General features: G+C 35.0%; 3 protein-coding genes and 1 pseudogene across 3 annotated transcripts in view; 2 read left to right on the top strand and 2 right to left on the bottom strand.

The window, feature by feature from the left end:
* The window catches only part of LOC137395104 (tRNA 2'-phosphotransferase 1-like), a 151,838-nt gene that overhangs the window by 84,105 nt on the left and 49,532 nt on the right, over positions 1 to 18,201 (top strand). The window lies entirely within an intron of this gene.
* LOC137394944 (uncharacterized) lies at positions 5,096 to 6,804 on the top strand. The gene is made up of 2 exons (XM_068081716.1): positions 5,096 to 5,225; positions 6,177 to 6,804. Exons 1-2 carry the CDS (start codon positions 5,133 to 5,135, stop codon positions 6,453 to 6,455), a joined length of 372 nt encoding a protein of 123 aa, XP_067937817.1. The 5' UTR covers positions 5,096 to 5,132; the 3' UTR covers positions 6,456 to 6,804.
* On the bottom strand, positions 8,660 to 10,518 carry LOC137394284 (uncharacterized; annotated as a pseudogene).
* LOC137395101 (sodium-independent sulfate anion transporter-like) overlaps positions 16,413 to 18,201 on the bottom strand; it is a 46,432-nt gene continuing 44,643 nt past the window's right edge. The window contains exon 18 of the mRNA XM_068081894.1: positions 16,413 to 17,145. Coding sequence (XP_067937995.1) covers positions 16,945 to 17,145 — 201 coding nt within the window. The 3' untranslated portion in view covers positions 16,413 to 16,944. The remainder of the gene's footprint in view (positions 17,146 to 18,201) is intronic.

The following is an 18,201-nucleotide window of genomic DNA, read 5'->3' as shown; positions in this document are numbered from 1 at the left end:
ATGGAGTATCACTGAGACTGAGTGATGCACTGATATGTTCTCCCTCCCACAAGCATAACAAAATGCATTCATTCTAAATACTAGTTTGCAATTGTATGCATCCTTATGTTGCAAGACTGAACTATGTTAAATATCATTTTATATATTTTCATGAAATGCGCAACCTTGATACAGTATAAGTCGAGTTCATTATAACTCGCAGACTTGCATTAGGTACAAGACGACACTTGAATGCCTCTTCACATTCAAAAGACTTTCACAAGAAAACAAGAAACCAATATAATCAACGTACGAGACAAGTCTGATCGTATCAATATCCGACCGCTGAACGAAGTTTTGATCTGCCCACACACAAAATCGGATAAAATATTGTTTAATTAAATTGACTTTATTAAAGTATATCTAATCAGCTGCATACTCAAGTGTAGCATTCTATAATCGTAGACACTTGAATCCCTCAAGATGAGGTTTTTCTCCTTCTTATTGAGTAATAATTGGAAAGATTTCCAGACTTTGTAATTAATAAGAGCTCTTTACCGATAGTGTATCTGATTACAGCTTTAATGTAGATAATCTCTCGAGTTCCTAGTCTAGCCAGTGAACTACCTACGGCGGGGTGCAAAAGGAACTGAACCACTTTGTTAGACAACTAAAATCCTCATTTAAAATATTGTTACTCATAGTGAATTGAGTCAATAGCAATAAATTATATATCAAGTTAATCCTTATTTTATCCTGGTTTCAAATATGTAAACTAAACAGCAGTAAAACTGTGTTTTTAAATGATTATGGAGGCTAAATTTGGAGTATTTTATTTTTTTAATGGTTAAAGATAACAATCTGTGCAGATAAGAACACACCACATGGAAAAAAGCTTTCTCTTTCAATAGGCTACATGTAATTCACTTTACTACTTTTGTTGTTGTTTCATGGTCTAATTTGCTCTAAACAGCTGTGTAAATAAAATTAATATTTATTCGTCAATATTTTTATTAGCTATTTATGTCTATTGAAAAATTCACCATAGGTAACAATGTTGTAAATGGAAGTTTTAGTTTTCCAACAAACGGGGTCCAGTTTCTATTCGCATCGCTGCAATTTATTTGAGCTCGATAGCTGTTGCTGCCTGTGGAAAGAGAGAACGCTGACAGATACTTTCCTAAACAGTAGGTTGAACAAGAAAGTGTGAATATTGAATAAAGTTGCTTTAGTTCTTATATTTCCTAACCTACTTAATCTACCAATTATAATCCTTAATCTACTAATTTTAAACCTTAATCTACCAATTATAATCCTTAATCTACTAATTCTAATCTACTAAAATAAACAAATAACAGAGTCAAACCGTTAATTTATTTTAAGATTTTTTTTGCACATTAATAACATGGTATGATGTAGCAAATACTTCTATAAAAATACTTTCTCGTTTATTTAATTAACTCCAGGGTTATCTTTGCCTTGTATCTACATGGAGTTGTTGACATATAACAGTTGAAGTCTTTTTGAACTGTTCATAGGTAGACTATGGACCAACTACAGTTGTGAGAGCATCATAATAGCTGAAATAACATAAATGGTGTCTAATAGTTTAATATACTCATTCCTTTTTTGAAAGATATCATATACTAGCGGTAGGATAAAAACAGAGCGGCAAGTGTGAGGGCTGATTGTATCTGATTGATAAATAATAACTGACCATTGGCTTCTCCATTGTTTTTATTTAATACAGTAATGTGTTATTCTAGGAAACCAGAATATCTACAATAGACTCAATGACATGGGCAAACATCAAAACCTTTGATTTGCTTCAATTCACTTCAGAGGCTACGCACTCCCCTTTGCCAGGAGTCCATTTAGAATTTCAATATGTGTGGGTCATCTCTCAAAGGTACATTTGATGCTTGCTTAGCTTACTGCAAACAAAGGCTGTGCGTGTTTTTAGGAGCACCATCGCACAAACAGCGTTTCTATGAACTTGGTTGGATATATGAACAGCCTAGTTCATAGAAATGTAGGTTCTATGAACTAGGCTGGACATATTTGAGCCCAAGTAGCAAAAGAACCTTCATGACAGGAAACCTGCCCGGTTACAGCTCCAGTAGGTACTAAAACACTCATGAGACACTAATCAATTCAGATAGACAATCTAGTAAAAATTCTGGGTAGCATTTTTGTCCTATGAATCTAATGACCAAATTACTACTGTCTGGTGACTCACCTAGTTTCGCTGAACTAAAATAAATAAACAAGAACAGTATTTCTCTCTGTATGGCAGGAAGTTACAAGCACACAGAGCTAGCTCTTTAAGCAGAACAACAAATTATCTCGCCATATACTGAAGCTAGCAAGCTTCACGCCTGGCTAACACAGCTGGTGATAATTGCAAACAATGTCGTAATAGGAATAATTGTCACTACGCAGTATTGGCTTGCTTTCTTGTCCTCTGATATACATGTAGATTGTTGATCTATATTAGCACCTACTCTCTTTGTTATACACCCGTCAAATCAAATATTATGGTAGACACCTTATAATTAGGTATCAACACTTTAATAGACATAGTTGAAATGCTGCCTTGTTGTTTGCACACATAGGTAGCATTTTACTACTTGTCACTACTTGTCACTACTTGTACCTACTTGTCACTACTTGTCACTACTTGTCACTACTTGTTACTACTTGTCACTACTTGTCACTACTTTTTGTCATATTTCTTGTCTCGGAAAATGTTATGTTCTGTGAATTTACCCAATACTTTAGCAAGTGTTTTAACCAATTAAATGCCAAAGATGATTGATAACTAGACCACTACATTGATGAATAAATTTCAGTAAACTAAATATATGCTATTATTTATCTGAATAATGCAACCAAATTTTGACAAGACAGTCGAACCTCGGCATATCACATAAATCTGTACAATCTGTACATTGAAATTGAAGTTCATCGGGAATTAAATTCGAATTGAAACCAAGTATAAAATTTTTTTTATAATTTGATATTTTGTTTCTTGCTTTAGGTGATCAGACAACCAGGATGTTTCAAGATTACAATCAGCAAAGCTTGATCGCGGTTAAAACCCTCAGAAGAAAAGACTTCCCCCAAATGATGTCAGTGGATGCACTTCATGTTTGTCCTTCTGGCTATGACACTATCTAACGCGTTCAGGTTGCGGTGGTACCTGTGTCTATTAATATATACATGTATTTTATTTCCTATCTCTAGTGATTGCTATAGTAAAACTATACAATAAGGGTGCTAGAAAAGGGGGAAGGGCCAGAGAAGTCTGCAATACAGAGAAATTGAGAAAAGTGAAGCGCCGTGTAGTTAGAGATCACTGTCTGTTTTAACAAGTCAGTTAAATATAGAAGTCATGAATATATACGATAATACAGTATCGTACTTCGCACATTGCAAAGCAATCTGTGACTTTTGATATTCATTCTTTTTAAAAAGTTGAGTTTGAGCTGATATATAAAACTATTTCATTAGAATACTTCCGTTTTACTGTACTTTGCAATAACTAGCCTAGTTTATCATGGTGAAGTTTTGAATTGCTGTCGTTTGCATGAAACAAAATATAGGAATAACTTAACAGCAGTTGAGAGAAAACCTATCTGTGGCAAGTTGCGATTAGAAACTGTCATTACAAACTAAGAGTAATGGCCGCTGTCTGTCTGTCTGTCTGTCTGTCTGTCTCTTCACTTTCACTGAGAGAAAGTAGAAAATCATCATTGGCACAATTAATCTAACACTCTAAAAAATGGCCGATTTGTTCAGTTGGTTAGAGCGTCAGTCTAATAAGCTGAATGTCATGGGTTCTAGCCCTATATTGGCCAATGTTTTAGTCATCTCAATGTGTGTACAAAAACTTGTGATCCTGGGAAGGTTGTCAGCCAATAAATAAAAAAGTTTTTGGTATTTATACTGCGCTTTATCATTTAATATTGATTCAAAGATCACCATCTATTAATGACACTGCTGTAAGCCCTCTTCAATGAATCTCAAAGGAACCTGTTTTTCTGTACGTCTGTCTGTTTGCTTTTTTGCCACAATCGACTTGTTTAGTTCACACAGCACTCAGTTGCTATCAAAACTAGTTGGCAGTTCTTTGTGCAGTGAGAGATCATCATGTGTAATAACTATGTGCACAAGTAATCTGTGGTACAGCAAGATGGTAAAGTGTTGCAGATGGTAGTTGGTTTGGCTGGAAAACATAATTTATCTGAGTTCGGTTTTCGTGCAGTGAGATTTTTTCCTAACGCTCTTATCGCGACTATGAACAGACAGCTGGGCGAATGGATGGATCTTTATTTTAGTAAAAATCAACAGTCCATATGTTCTGTATAAACTGTTGTACTTCTGCTGTTCCATATGTTCATATTGGTCTATCTAGTGGGATTTAATGTGAGATTGCGTTAAAATAGAGGTTTTACGGTAGTGCCACATCGATTAGTACCATATTTTTGTACTTCTGTGATATATAAAGCAAAAATAAAGAATTTTTGAACATTTACGAGACATGATACACTTCCTCAACAGTTGGAAGCAACACAAACGTTTTGAATTTAAAATAAAACTTTTATTACGACTCAAAACTACGCAATACCTTATACATGCATATATAGCAACAAAATTGGGCTGTTTTTATATTTCAAGTAACTCACAACAAATTGAACGATCTATAGTGATATCTTCATGCGCCATACAGCCTTCATAGAGTGAGTGATTGTTTATTGGTTGTCAACTTCCTTACAACAACTGAGACGGTCACATGTGCAATTATGTCTGTTTTACAGGTGATATGAAAGAAAAAAATCAATCGGGGTAAATTCTCTGAAATAGTTGATGAAGATACTATCCAAGATATTCCAGTGAATCAGAATACTCTCTGGGGGCTGTTAAAAGTCAGGAACAACTTAAGTTTGATATCAAATAGAATAGGATTGACTTATATCTTATGCAAAATGCAAATTGCGCTTAACATTTTTCTTCTGGTAGAATTCCCTTGATACCGACCAATCAGCTTGAAGTAATTCAAAACTTTTTATTATAAATTGGCAGCCGCTGCCAGAATCTCCTAACTACTAGTTAGTTAACAGCTGCCTAAATATTGAACAGACGAGAACAAGATGGGACAAGAGAGCATTTTCCTTGCCTTGCTTATACTTGCTGTCTACTCGGCTGCCGGCCTTCCACTTGGAAGTCTTTCTAACAAACAGCTGGTAAGTTTTTTTGTAATTGCACACAAGATTATATACACTTAGGATAAGGTCTCTTTGGCAATAAAGCAGAAATAAATGAACTATTTTGATGACCTCACAGTTTTCTCACATTTCATCCAATTTCTAAAGCACCTTGCTCGATTTTTCCTTTGATAATTGATATAAAAAACAGACAATACACGATGGATAAAATGGAGATAAATTTTATTGGCAGTTGCAGTCCAAATTTAATCTCTTTTACTAGCTAGGCTACAATTTCTGTTTAAAACTGTCATTGGCTGTTTTTCAAATTTTGAACGTTGTTTAACCTCTTCTCTCTGACTGCTATAAATGATTTTGAAATGTTTTTAATATTATAATAAATATAATGATTTAGCGTAACATGTAGTATATTTATAATATTACACTATGTAACGTTAGATATACTTATTGTACAACACAATGTCATTGACAAAAAATATCATGATGTAATGTAATATATATAGTATGATATACAAAGTAGTTTATGGCAGTATAAGCTATGGAGCAAGTAAGCAATAATTTATTACACATGCTTTGAAGGCCTGTGATATACAGTATTGGGGCATACTGTTGTATCAGGAAATAGGTTTGTAAAGGGGCGTGGCCTTGTGGTTTAGATCAGAGTTTGATTCCCAGTAAAAAATAGACCTTCAAATAGTTCTTTTCCAACTCAACAAAGCATATTATTTTTTATGGCCATTCGGATACAGAACTAAGGAAAAAAATATAAGTAAGGTATTTAATACTAAGGGAAGCACAAAAACATAGTTTTTATTACACTATTTTCAATAGTGAGTCACTAGTCTCTTGCAAAAATTTTCAAATCTTCAAAAAATAAATTTTATGTAAATAGCTATCTACTATACCATTTATAGGAAAGACAACTCTTGTATGCCTGTGGTTAATCACCTTGTAATGTTCTCTCTACAGATGTCTAATCGACTGGCTGATACAACAGAACGCCCACTTACCTTCTGGAGCAAAAGGTTCGGCAGCACCGATATGCTTAAGAATTTAGCTGCGAATGACGGCGATGACTTAATTGCTGACATCCTCCGGGACATGAGAACTAAAGAAAAAATGGATGAATCTTCGTCAAACACTCGAACTAAAATCGACTCGCAGTTCGCCAACGTCGAGCTGAAAAGCGTCTCGGACAAAAGAAAATATCGATGTCTTGTGAACATTGTCAACTGCTACTACGGATAGCCCGAGAACTGAACTCAGGCCGCATTTCTATGTGCATCGTTTTAATCTCTCTCCTTCTTCTCACGGGCTGACATAAATATCAAGGTTTTAGTGTGTTTTAACATTTGATTGCAATAAATATGGTAGCCAAGGTGCCAAAGATGCAGACATAATGTACGGACACCATAATGCATTCCATTCTGCCATATTTGTTGAAAAGTATCTTTTAAATTTATTTATGTAATACTGTAATTTGATATTTTTTGCATGTGTTTATAAAAAGTTCCTAGTCAAATACTATATGTTGTTATTTTTCTATTAATTTTACGAAGTGCAATACATTGTGCAATAAATCCTTCTATAATGCGTATTCTAAAATCCATTCTGTAATGCGAGTTCACAGTTTGTCTGGCTGGCATTTGAGGTTCTTTAATCTTTAAGTATGAAAAAATAATTCTTATCATCGAGAGGGTCAATGCAATGACCCAACTTTTCAGAACTATGTGAAAATCTAAGGCTAAACTTTCTGCATAACTTTACAAAACTTTCTCTCTGATTAAACTAAGCACATTGCAGCCATTGACCTGTCCTAGCCAATGTAAATTACAACTATAGTTCAAAAAGTTGGGTTGGGTAGGCTGGCCTTTCATAAAGTTGTGGAAATTACTTTGTAAATAGTGGAATGCTTAAGAGATTCTTTAGCTGCATTTGAATGTTACCAATTAAAACTGGTTTGCAAAAGAGAAAAAGATATCAGATTGATAACTGCATCTTTAGCCAAAAATAGGTACCTAGAATTAATTTTATTATTGAAATCATTATGCGCAAGAAAGCGTGCAATAAAAACAAAATGAAAATAAGAATGGTGTAAACAACTTTTACATAAAATAAGTCTTGATTCTCATCTACTGGAGTATATTTTTGGCGGTGAAAGACAGATTTGACAGGTATGTGACAGCTGGTTTGAGTATTCAATTTCCTGTTACTTCAGCAAGGGTTTACGCTGTTTTGTTACCGCTGCCAAGTTTGAAACTTCTTTTTGCAAAGCTATGCTGAAACAAGATTCTTATGACAATAAATTGGAAGTAAACACAGAAACAATGTTTTTATGAACACTCATAGACTCATAGACTAGCAGAGAAATCTTAAAGTTGCTGGTATGTATGTGTTCCATTCTATGCACACTTCTCAGTATTAGCCTCATCAAATATGCACATTGACTAGGCCTACATCTCCTAAGAGGATCTACTATTGGACTATGGTTATCTAAGCATCACTTATTTTTAGCATAGGATATTGGTTAACGTTTTAATGAACTTTAATTTAAATAATTTTTTGAAAAACAGAATCATCTAAGTTACTTAAGCATATGTCAATATGCTATTAGCGCATTAAAAGTATATTGTAGCATCTACACAAAAGAATACTACTATATCTACACATGACACCTTCTGCCATAACAACGCCTAAAGTTTGCAGTTGCAACTGCAATGATGTATACAGCAGTATCAGCGCTTAGCATCTGTTCTAAACTTATGTTGCAGCATTTACTCTAAACATCTGCTGCAGTATCTACTCTAAACATCTGCTGCAGTATCTACTCTAAACATCTGCTGCAGTATCTACTCTAAACATCTGCTGCAGTATCTACTCTAAACATCTGCTGCAGTATCTACTCTAAACATCTGCTGCAGTATCTACTCTAAACATCTGCTGCAGTATCTACTCTAAACATCTGCTGCAGTATCTACTCTAAACATCTGCTGCAGTATCTACTCTAAATTTATAGGGTAGTATCTACTCTATGCATCTACTGCTGTGTGTCAGTATCTACTCTGAACATCTTCTGCTGTGTCCTAGTACCTACTCCAAACGCCTGCTGTGGTATCAACACTAGCTGCCTGCAGTGGCATTTATGCTAAACACTGAGAATATATATACAGATACTAAAAGAGTGAATGTCATAAATGAAATGCTGTAGTGATCCAACGGTTCTTGCTATGTTTGTGGAGACACCGCCTCTGTCAATCAACATGATATCCTTGTTTGAAAAGAACTCGAACAAACAAAACCATAATTATCTGATGATTGTCTGATAATAAGCCGCCTCGACAATTAATAAATGTACATAGCTAGTGTGCTGGTGGTGGGCTAAGCTATGTGGTTAACGGATTATTCCGAGACAGGAAATATGATTTTCAGTTTGTTACGGGCAGCCAGTTGACTTACGCTGTCACAATCAGCTAAAATCAATGATGAAATATCTTCCAACATTTTGAGGACACTTATGACGTTTGAGTGAGGAAAAGACCTACTTTATTGATCTTAAACTAGGAAGGCAAGTTGAATGGGACCTGATGGTAGCATCTAGTATATAACTATGGGGGCTGCCTACCAAGTTTTCTGGTATGGATGATACTCATTAAACTGCCTTATATTATGTAGCTTTGGAATATTTTTGGCTATAGCTTTTATTTCTACCCTACCTAGTTTGTGTACAGACATGCAAACAGACTGAATGAGTAAAAAATGAACACACAAACAAATAGGCAAACAAACAGACAGCCAGTCATACAGTCGAACAGGTAGATAGAGAGTCAAACAGACAGCCAGTCATACAGTCGAACAGATAGATAGAGAGTCAAACAGACAGCCAGTCATACAGTCAAACAGGTAGATAGAGAGTCAAACAGACAGCCAGTCATACAGTCGAACAAGTAGATAGAGAGTCAAACAGACAGATGGACAGACAAACAGGCAAACACCGACAAATAGACAGACACACTGCCAGGAAGACTTGCAAACTGACAGATAGTTACACAGACAGATAGATAAACAGATAGACACACAGACAGACATACAAACAGACAGATAAACAGACTGACACATGAACATATTTTCAAACAGACAGTTAGGCAGACAAACACACAAACATACAGACAAGCAAGCAGGCAGACAAACAAACCGATCAACAGTCAGACAGACAATCAAACAGACAGACATAAAAACAGACAAACAAACAGATATAAAAATACAAACAGATAAGCCCATGGACAGACATATTGACCAACAGACAGACACAGAGACAGGCAAACAGACAGACAGGCACACAAGCAGACAAACAGACAGACAGACTGACTGATAGACATACAAGCAGACAGAGACACAGACAAACCAACAGACAAACACAAAGACAGACCAACCAACAGGCCAGTCAGTCAGACCAACGAACAGACAGACAGACAGACTGACAGGCAAGTATACCGTTAGACAGATAGACAAAGAAGTAAACAGACAGACAGATAATAGATATGCAAACAGACATGGCAAATATTCACTAGTTTTGTTACACTAAATCTGGCATTTTGATGCAATGAAAGTCAAAAATCACTAGCAGCTATCCTGGCCAGCTCTGTTATGCACAACTGCTTAACACTGCCTCAGTAGAGATATTAACACTAATTTGTGGCACCACAAGAATTGTAGCTTCATAACTGGACAGGTTCATAACAGGCATGTCTGTTGTTTTTAATTACACAGGCCCAAATGCTATGTGGGCCCAGCCACTGATGTTTTAGGGCCCTGGTGTTGAGCAAGGGGGCTTATGCTTCAGTAGATACACTAGCCACTGCTTGCATGATTATGCAATTTTCAGAGGAAGCTATACAAAATACCTACTTTTCCTAAAGCTCATGCTGTTTGCACTGAAGTAAAAATAAAATAAAATTACTAACCCAGACCTTTCGGCTCCAAATTTTACCACTGGAAAATAATAAAATGATTGATTTGCCGTTTTTAAAAACTTTAAAAAAAGGCTAAAAATGTACTCCCTGCTTGTGGAATTAATTAATGCAAACAGATAGTATTTATTCTAATGTCTGAGCATATAAAACGACATTAGAATAAATACTAACTGACATGTCAAACAGCTGTAGCTTCTATTCTACAATAGATGTTGAATTCATCCATCCGAACCCACCATTGGGTCTTGAGGTAAAGTATTGTTACAGATGAGATTCATAACTCATGCTATTCAGCTTTAAGGCTGGTTCACACTATATCACCGTTTGTCAGCATTTCCCATTCGGCGTTCATCGTCGATTATGTGAACCGTGAATTGATGGCATCGACGAAGTATCGCGGACGCGTCGGGAAAGTTTACAGCTGTCGGACTTTCCTGATATTTTGCCGAGCATCGACGACCACATTTTAAATGTGAACCACTTTGGCGAAGGTAATTGGCGGTTGCTGATGGATTTATTCATATCCATTTATGATAGTCGCTGCGGGACCAGTTTTTGATTCCAGCGCGCGAAAACAAAGAGGTTTCTTCATTAAAATTTAAAAAGATAAATGATAACACTACGTTACGGAGTATTTCCTGATGCAAACGCGGATGGGTTTATGATAGTGTGAACATCGTTATCATCGATGATCACCAAAGTATTGTGGAATCAACGCCGAAATAGGGCGATATTGCTTGAACCGACCTTTAAAAGACCAACATTCTACCATCCATACCAACCAACCACATTTCACCATGTAAGAATAATTGTGCACCTACATATTCTCGATGCTTCATCAGCTCACCTGATGACCTCTCACAGCACACTAGACTGTCAGGGTGCTAGTGTATATAATGAAAATTTACGAGGTTAAGCTACCAATACAAAGTCTTTAAAGACTTGTGCTGGCAGGTCAAGATGAAAGCATGTGTATCCTTTAGCTCTACATTAACCATAAATAGTTCTGGTTTCTGTATAGAAGTGTTCTAGCTAGCATCTAACATGTCACGTATATTTTTTCGCATAAGTTGTTTGAAAACCGATATCGTGGATACCTGGTGTTTGTCATTCACTACTAATTTTTGCAATTTTTTTAAAAAGTCACACAAAGGTTAGGTATAAGTATATTTATTTTTTATCTGAAATTAATATGAATCTATATAATTTTTTAGTAGTTGCTCGCCTATCTGGGTATGATTTGTATGCAACAAGCGCTTTATATTCAGGCTCAGGGGTAGACAACCACTCAACTAATGGGCCATGAACTTTTGTCATCAGTCACCAAGGAATTCAGCTGACAATTGAGATGAAAAATGTGGGCACTCTATGGGATATTATGTGAATACCGAGCCATTCCTCTGATTAGCCAGTAATACTAAAGCTGGCTTAAATAAAAAGCCAGGGAACTGGTTAACAGGACTTGCAACATAAATGTCAGTGGACCAGGGTTTAGCGAGCGGTATGGGGAAGGAGGGCAGATCGTATGTCATGTGCTGCTGAGTAGCTTTGCCTTTTTCTTTTTTTGACAGGGAACTTTCAGTGTGTGGTAATCTAAGTAGACAAAAACATCGTGAAGCAGCGGAGACTGCTGAATAGTTATTGTTTTGTGCAGAGGTGTTGGCAGTAGGGACAGCCATTTTTGAGTGAGGTTAGTTGTAGCTATTGTGCTACGGGCATGTACGCCCGTGATGGTGAAAGCTGCTGGTCAGGGAAAGGTTGGAATGCCATTTTTACAGCTTGGTGCTGCATAAAAGCTTGTTGTTTTGCTTTCGTCCCGATCTAGTCAGATCCATAACTATGATCATATGATCATAGTCCAATCACGTACTTGCAAAAAATGTTCATATTTTTAAACCAACTCTATCCAGTGCATGGCAAAATTTTTTGGTGCAAGCAATTAATTTGCTATAAAACTTTGCTGTAGAAATGATGAAATCTACACGCTGTTGGCAATGTCAGGAAGGAATATGATGAGAAAGGCAGCAGGAGGCTCACAAGGGCAGAAGGGCTCATGAGAAAAGTCACGGAACTTGCGAACAGTGTACATAAAATCACGTAGCCTTGCAAAGTTTTACTGACTCGCTTCAATATGCAACGACCTGGAAAACCTGTCATTAAGATTGCATATGCGGCTGCTCGTCGACTTTGCACTCATAGTCAATGGAATGTAAACAATGAAGTTTACGATACTTTCGACCTCAAAGTTACGATCAGTCGTTTAGATTTTTATATCAGCTCTGCACCGAGAAACGGTTGAACTACATTGATGACTGGCCGTATTTAAAATAGCTCATAACTACGCTGCTGCATAACGTTGCTGTCAGCTATAGTGCCAACAGCTACATTCCATCTCGTCACCTGAAGGGCTGTAACGTCAGAGAATATATTTGCCTTTGTCAAATCTAGATATCAAATGCTGAAGCACAAAGCAAATTCTTTTGCAGACGGTATGTTTAAAATAAAAATATACCATATACAAACATTCAGTATTATGATTTTTTGTGCAAAACACATCTGCAAAATTCTAAACAAAAATATTTGAACAATTAATTACAAAATTTAAAATAAAATCATAGATGAACTGCTTAAAACCGAAATAAATTTAATTAGTTTGATTTCGTTAAATACTGTTTGATTGTTGGCAAGTCTTGCATCTTTAAAGGGCAGAACTTTCCAATTTTCCATCTGGCTCTTCGAGTTCTTCATAATACGCCCCGTTAGTATGAGCTGCTCCATTCATGGAAGGGAGGCTATTAGAGTCTGTAATATTTCAAGACGCTTGTTATAGTGCAAACTTATTACGTGATGTATGTATTTATAAACAGCATTGTCTATCTAAGTATTCATGAACGTAAGTTTTTAATTGTTTGTCTAGGACCTTAGGTCATAACATTATAATGAATGACATTTCAGCTCTGTGGAGCAAATTATGAAAAGTACAAGTGGTTTTGAATGGCGAAGATTTTGCTATCAGCTCGAGATGCTGATGGCGCTCGAATTTGCCTGTTATTTCTCGCTTTATTTATTTAGGGAGTTTAAAAATAGCTCTTCTAAACTTTATAACTTGCGAAACAAGAAAAAATGATAATTTGAAAGCACTTTCATAGCTTAGAAGATGCCATTGATGGTTAGAAAACATTTTAATGGTAAGAGAAGAAACACTCACCACTGTAACCTTTTTCTTGAATTTTTTTATCAAGAAAAAAAACACCTATATAGGGGTTTGAACCACAGTCACACAGCAATGATGCCAGACTTTCTAACAACAAGACTATCAGGTACACACCCATTTACTGTTTGGCACGCACTTACATATTGGGCATGGATACTAATAGGGCGTAGAACATCCTTACAATATAAAACGAATATTGTTATAAGCTATCATGTATTGCTCCCGGTTCTTAAAACGACTACATGCGTAATGTGTGGGCTGCCACATCGGGCCCTGTTGAAATACCAACTAAATGGATCATCTTCAAACATAAGGAAATGCGCTGACCAGGTCAAAATGCCACCACAACGTTTAGTATTTAGCCTCTGGATTGATAGAAACATCTGACAGGAAGTTGGGAGGCTTTGATGTAGTTGTGAAATATGAACATAAAGCCGGCACATGATGTTTGTAAATAAACCAGAGGCTATAAAGAGGCAGGAGAAATAGCAAAACTAAATAAGACTTTCTGAGTAATACAAACATGCAAGAGGATTTAAATTAAGAATGCCAGCAGTACGCACGGATTTATTTTGCTGCGTATATTCTTTTTAAATCTTTGCGCTCAAAGTTCAGGTTAAATAATACGGCTATTCTGACGCAGATAAAACTAATAGCCACAACTTTGAAAGCTTTAAAAACTAGTGATGCAGAAACGATGCTTGAAAATGAAAAAATTCTGTTTGGTAGTTTATTAGGAATAGTGTTTTTATAATAATGCATGCCTCAACTATCAAGCAGATGAGTTTGAAATTTTCCAATTAGTTTAAAAGCATTAAAATGGTGAAATAATGAATAAGATAAAATAAGTCTCTCAGGAAAGTTGGAAATCTCAAAAAATCAATGAGAATATACATAGATGTGAATTTAATCTTGAAGGTATGGCTACACAGCAATATTTTAGAAATCTGATGCTCACCAAGAAACATTGTATCAAAAGCTGAGACCTATGGCAGACCTTGTACTCACACATGTAAGTATGTACGTACATACGTAAATGCATAAGTAAGCCTATGTATGTGTTTTCTTAAAGAGGCTACTTTTAAATAATACTTACGCTAGCCAATAAAGTTACACATTGCAAGCAATTTTTTAAGATCCTTACTAATTTCAACTTGAATTTAACTTTTGATGATTTTTGGACACACTGATCATGAGAAAATTATTGCAAGAATGAGCTTCCTATTTACAGTAAATTTCCACAACAAAAGCACATTTATCGCTAGAAGAATCAGCCAATGAGATATGTGACACCAATTTGCTTCAAACAAACCAAAAACACAAAAATAAAGAAATAAACAACAAATAACTAAACAAAAGCAATGTATTAAAACTATTAAAAGATTTTTCCTAAAACCTCTAAGCTTGCTTAACCATCTCTTATTAAGTTTGAGCCAAACTAGCACTGACCTTTGAAGGACCTTGACTCGTTATGAAAAAGGCATCTTAACTACATTGTTTTTGTTATCATTATTACTAATAGAATAGTCAAAAATTATATAAATAATTCTGTTTATAACATATTATTAAAATAAATTATTATTTATATATTCTTAGCAAATCCAATTAATAAGCAAACTAATTTTTGCTAATCTACAAAAATATTTCTAGCAAATATTTTTGAATTTATAATTATATTTACAAATAATCAAATATTACTATAAATATTGCTTGTTTGAAAGAAGTTTTGAGTTCAGTGACGAATTAGTACAATACTCACAGACTATGCCAAAAGGTTAAAGTGCTCATGTACTTCAGGCTATACAGGGACAACTGAAACCATAGGCTATACAGGGACTACTGAAACCATAGGCTACACAGGGATAACTGAAGCCATAAGCTATACAGGGACTACTGAAATCATAGGCTACACAGGGACTACTGAAATCATAAGCTACACAGGGACAACTGAAACCATTGGCTATACAGGGACTACTGAAATCATTGGCTACACAGGGACAACTGGAACCATAGGCTATACAGGGACAACTGAAACCATTGGCTATACAGGGACTACTGAAATCATTGGCTACACAGGGACAACTGGAACCATAGGCTATACAGGGACAACTGAAACCATTGGCTATACAGGGATAACTGAAACCATTGGCTATTATTACAGGGACGACTAAAACCATAGGCTACACAGGGACAACTGAAGCCATAAGTTATACAAGGACAACTGAAAGCATAAGTTAGTCAAAAACAAACCTCATCTCATAATCCATAGAAATAAAACTTAATGTTCATTCTTTAACTTTAGATTACAGCGCTAAATAATTTAATATAAAAATACTTCAATTTTTGAGTGCTTGAAATCTGATACAACTACTAGACTTAAATTTTAATTGAGTTTTTCTTAGAATTAAATTAAAGATACACCTACACAAAATATTAGTAGTTTTTATAAAAAAAATATTGGTATCTTTGTATCCTTTGTGATTGTTTTTGATATTTGAGGTGATCTGACTGCCAGGAAGTTTCATGATTAAAATCAACAAAACTTTATAGTCGATCAAGCGCTGAAAAAAAGTCGACATGAAGACGCCATTAGTTATTCTAATTGCTACAGTTGATATCGGCTAGAGCATTCAAGTGTTAGGATTCTCTAACTATTCTCTAACTCGATTCTTGTAACTATAAACGTCATAATCACACTTTTGCTTGATCTGAGCATTTTACTGCCAACCAAGTTTTATCGATTTTTATCTAGAAACATCCTGGCAGTCGTATTTCCTCAAACATCAAAAACAATGGCAAATAGTAGAAAAATACTTTCAGATAAAACTTGTTAAACTTTTATGCAAGTTAATCTCAAAATGCTAGAATCACATCTTTCCTCTACCAAACACGTTAAAAATAACTTACCTTAAAAAATCGATGAAAGAAAAGACAAAAGACATTCAGATGAAGTTTGCAGCAAAAAGAAAACAAAATAGAGATAGCTATTATATTTATTGCAAATAAACCCTTTAACAAAATATTGATTGACAAAGCTGACTCAACTAACTAGTAAATAAATTTCTTGCCAATTGGCGACAGCATTAGCGAGCAGGAAGAAGATATGCAAGGCAATCGGCATCGTAAGCGGGTATGATTGTTATTATAATAATAAATATCACAATTAGACTGAAAACAAGAAGGCTGACATCATATAATCAGTAAAATATGTAAACTGTATTAAAAATATAGCTAAAAAATTACAGATAGGTAAAGCACTATCTCGATGCATAGAATGAAAATACAAGTTGAGACTGAATTGTGCACAAATCTATCATAACCTCTTGCGTAAATCTTGGAGCTAAGTCTACTGAATGGCGAGGAATCACCGTCCAATGTTAGACATACCCTCAAACCTATTATCAGAAATACTATGCGTGTTCGAATAGTCAGATAGAAATAAATAAAATTATTATAAATAAAATATTTTTACTATCCTTCAAGGGAATTTTACTCTGAACTATGATCATATGAAAGCAATCATGATACGCAATCAACGGAGGGCAAGGAAATATCACGCTTGGCTGAGATCTGTAGGTTGGATTGAACCATTGGATTGGAGAGAATCAGTAAGTTTATGATTGCCATTCGACATGTTGTGCAGGTGGGAAAGCGTCAAATACTGACCAAATACGAGATCAAGCGCTGCCTGCACCGAGTCACTATACCGAAGATGCTTTATTCTGGCAGCTGACAGCACACCTTTGATATCCTCCTATCAATGAAAAAAGGTTCATTAATAAGCAGGCATAGGTGGTCTGTTTAATATACAAGCCTATTCGAAAACTTGTTTAAAAAATAAGAAATACATTTTTTTTAAATCTAAACAATTAAAATTCTGATTCAAAGCACAATGTACATTTGTTCAGTTCAGTATAAGAACGGCAAAAAAAATTTTTTACAAGCTGTATGAAAAAAAATCTCTTCTAAAATTCACACAAGTGAAATTGCAGTCATTGACAAAACTCAATCCTAGTAAATCCAAAAGGCGACTAAAGTTAGAAAAGGTGGGGTGGGTAGGCTGGCCCGTTGTAAAGTTGCGTGAATTATTTTGTAAATACTAGAATGTTTTAGAGACACTTTAGCTGCATTTGAATGTTTCCAATTAAAACAAACTCAAGTTAGTTCGAAAGACATTGTACATTTGTAACAATAAGTGTTTTCCTGACACCCAAGATGGCAGTGGTAAGTTTTGTGTTTCTTGTTGAGGTATCAATTTATCCCAGCATTACATACATTATATATGTATGCAATGTATCCCAGCATTACATACATTATATATGTATGCAATGTATCCCAGCATTACATACATTATATATGTATGTAATGCTGGGAAAATTCAACCAAATTCAGTCCTGTTCCTTAAAATTATGGCACAAAATTTAATTAATTTATATGATATTTAATTAAAAAACTAAACAAAATACAATTAAACTAAATACGTATAACATGTATTTTAGAACCATGGGATAAACACAGTAATCTTAATTGAATATTCTCTTGTTGGGCTGAAAAGGATACAAAGGGATTTTAAAGATTTGTTTATCGTGACTGACTCTTTCCTCTGTTTTAAACTTGAATATTTTAAATTTTAAATAGTTTTAAATTTTCTTTAAGGTTTTTCAAACAAGTTTTATCAGATTTAATTTATTTCTGTGCATTCATTCTTTTAGTTATATTTTAACGAGATATCCTCCGTAAGTACTGAAAAACTTTGAACTCTGCTCAATAAGTCGGTTTAAGTCCATTCAAATAAGCTAAATTAATTTCT

This window comes from Watersipora subatra, chromosome 4 (genome assembly GCF_963576615.1).
Source record: "Watersipora subatra chromosome 4, tzWatSuba1.1, whole genome shotgun sequence".
NCBI classification, from domain to species: domain Eukaryota; kingdom Metazoa; phylum Bryozoa; class Gymnolaemata; order Cheilostomatida; family Watersiporidae; genus Watersipora; species Watersipora subatra.
Note: the sequence above shows the minus strand (reverse complement) of the source record. Positions and strands in the feature narration are given on the sequence as shown.

Bases quoted from the DNA above. Each gene is read 5' to 3' on its own strand.
- LOC137394944 (XM_068081716.1), top strand. From the start codon at position 5,133: ATGGGACAAGAGAGCATTTTCCTTGCCTTGCTTATACTTGCTGTCTAC. The intron at 5,226-6,176 runs GTAAGTTTTTTT...TTCTCTCTACAG, and splicing joins GTCTTTCTAACAAACAGCTG to ATGTCTAATCGACTGGCTGA.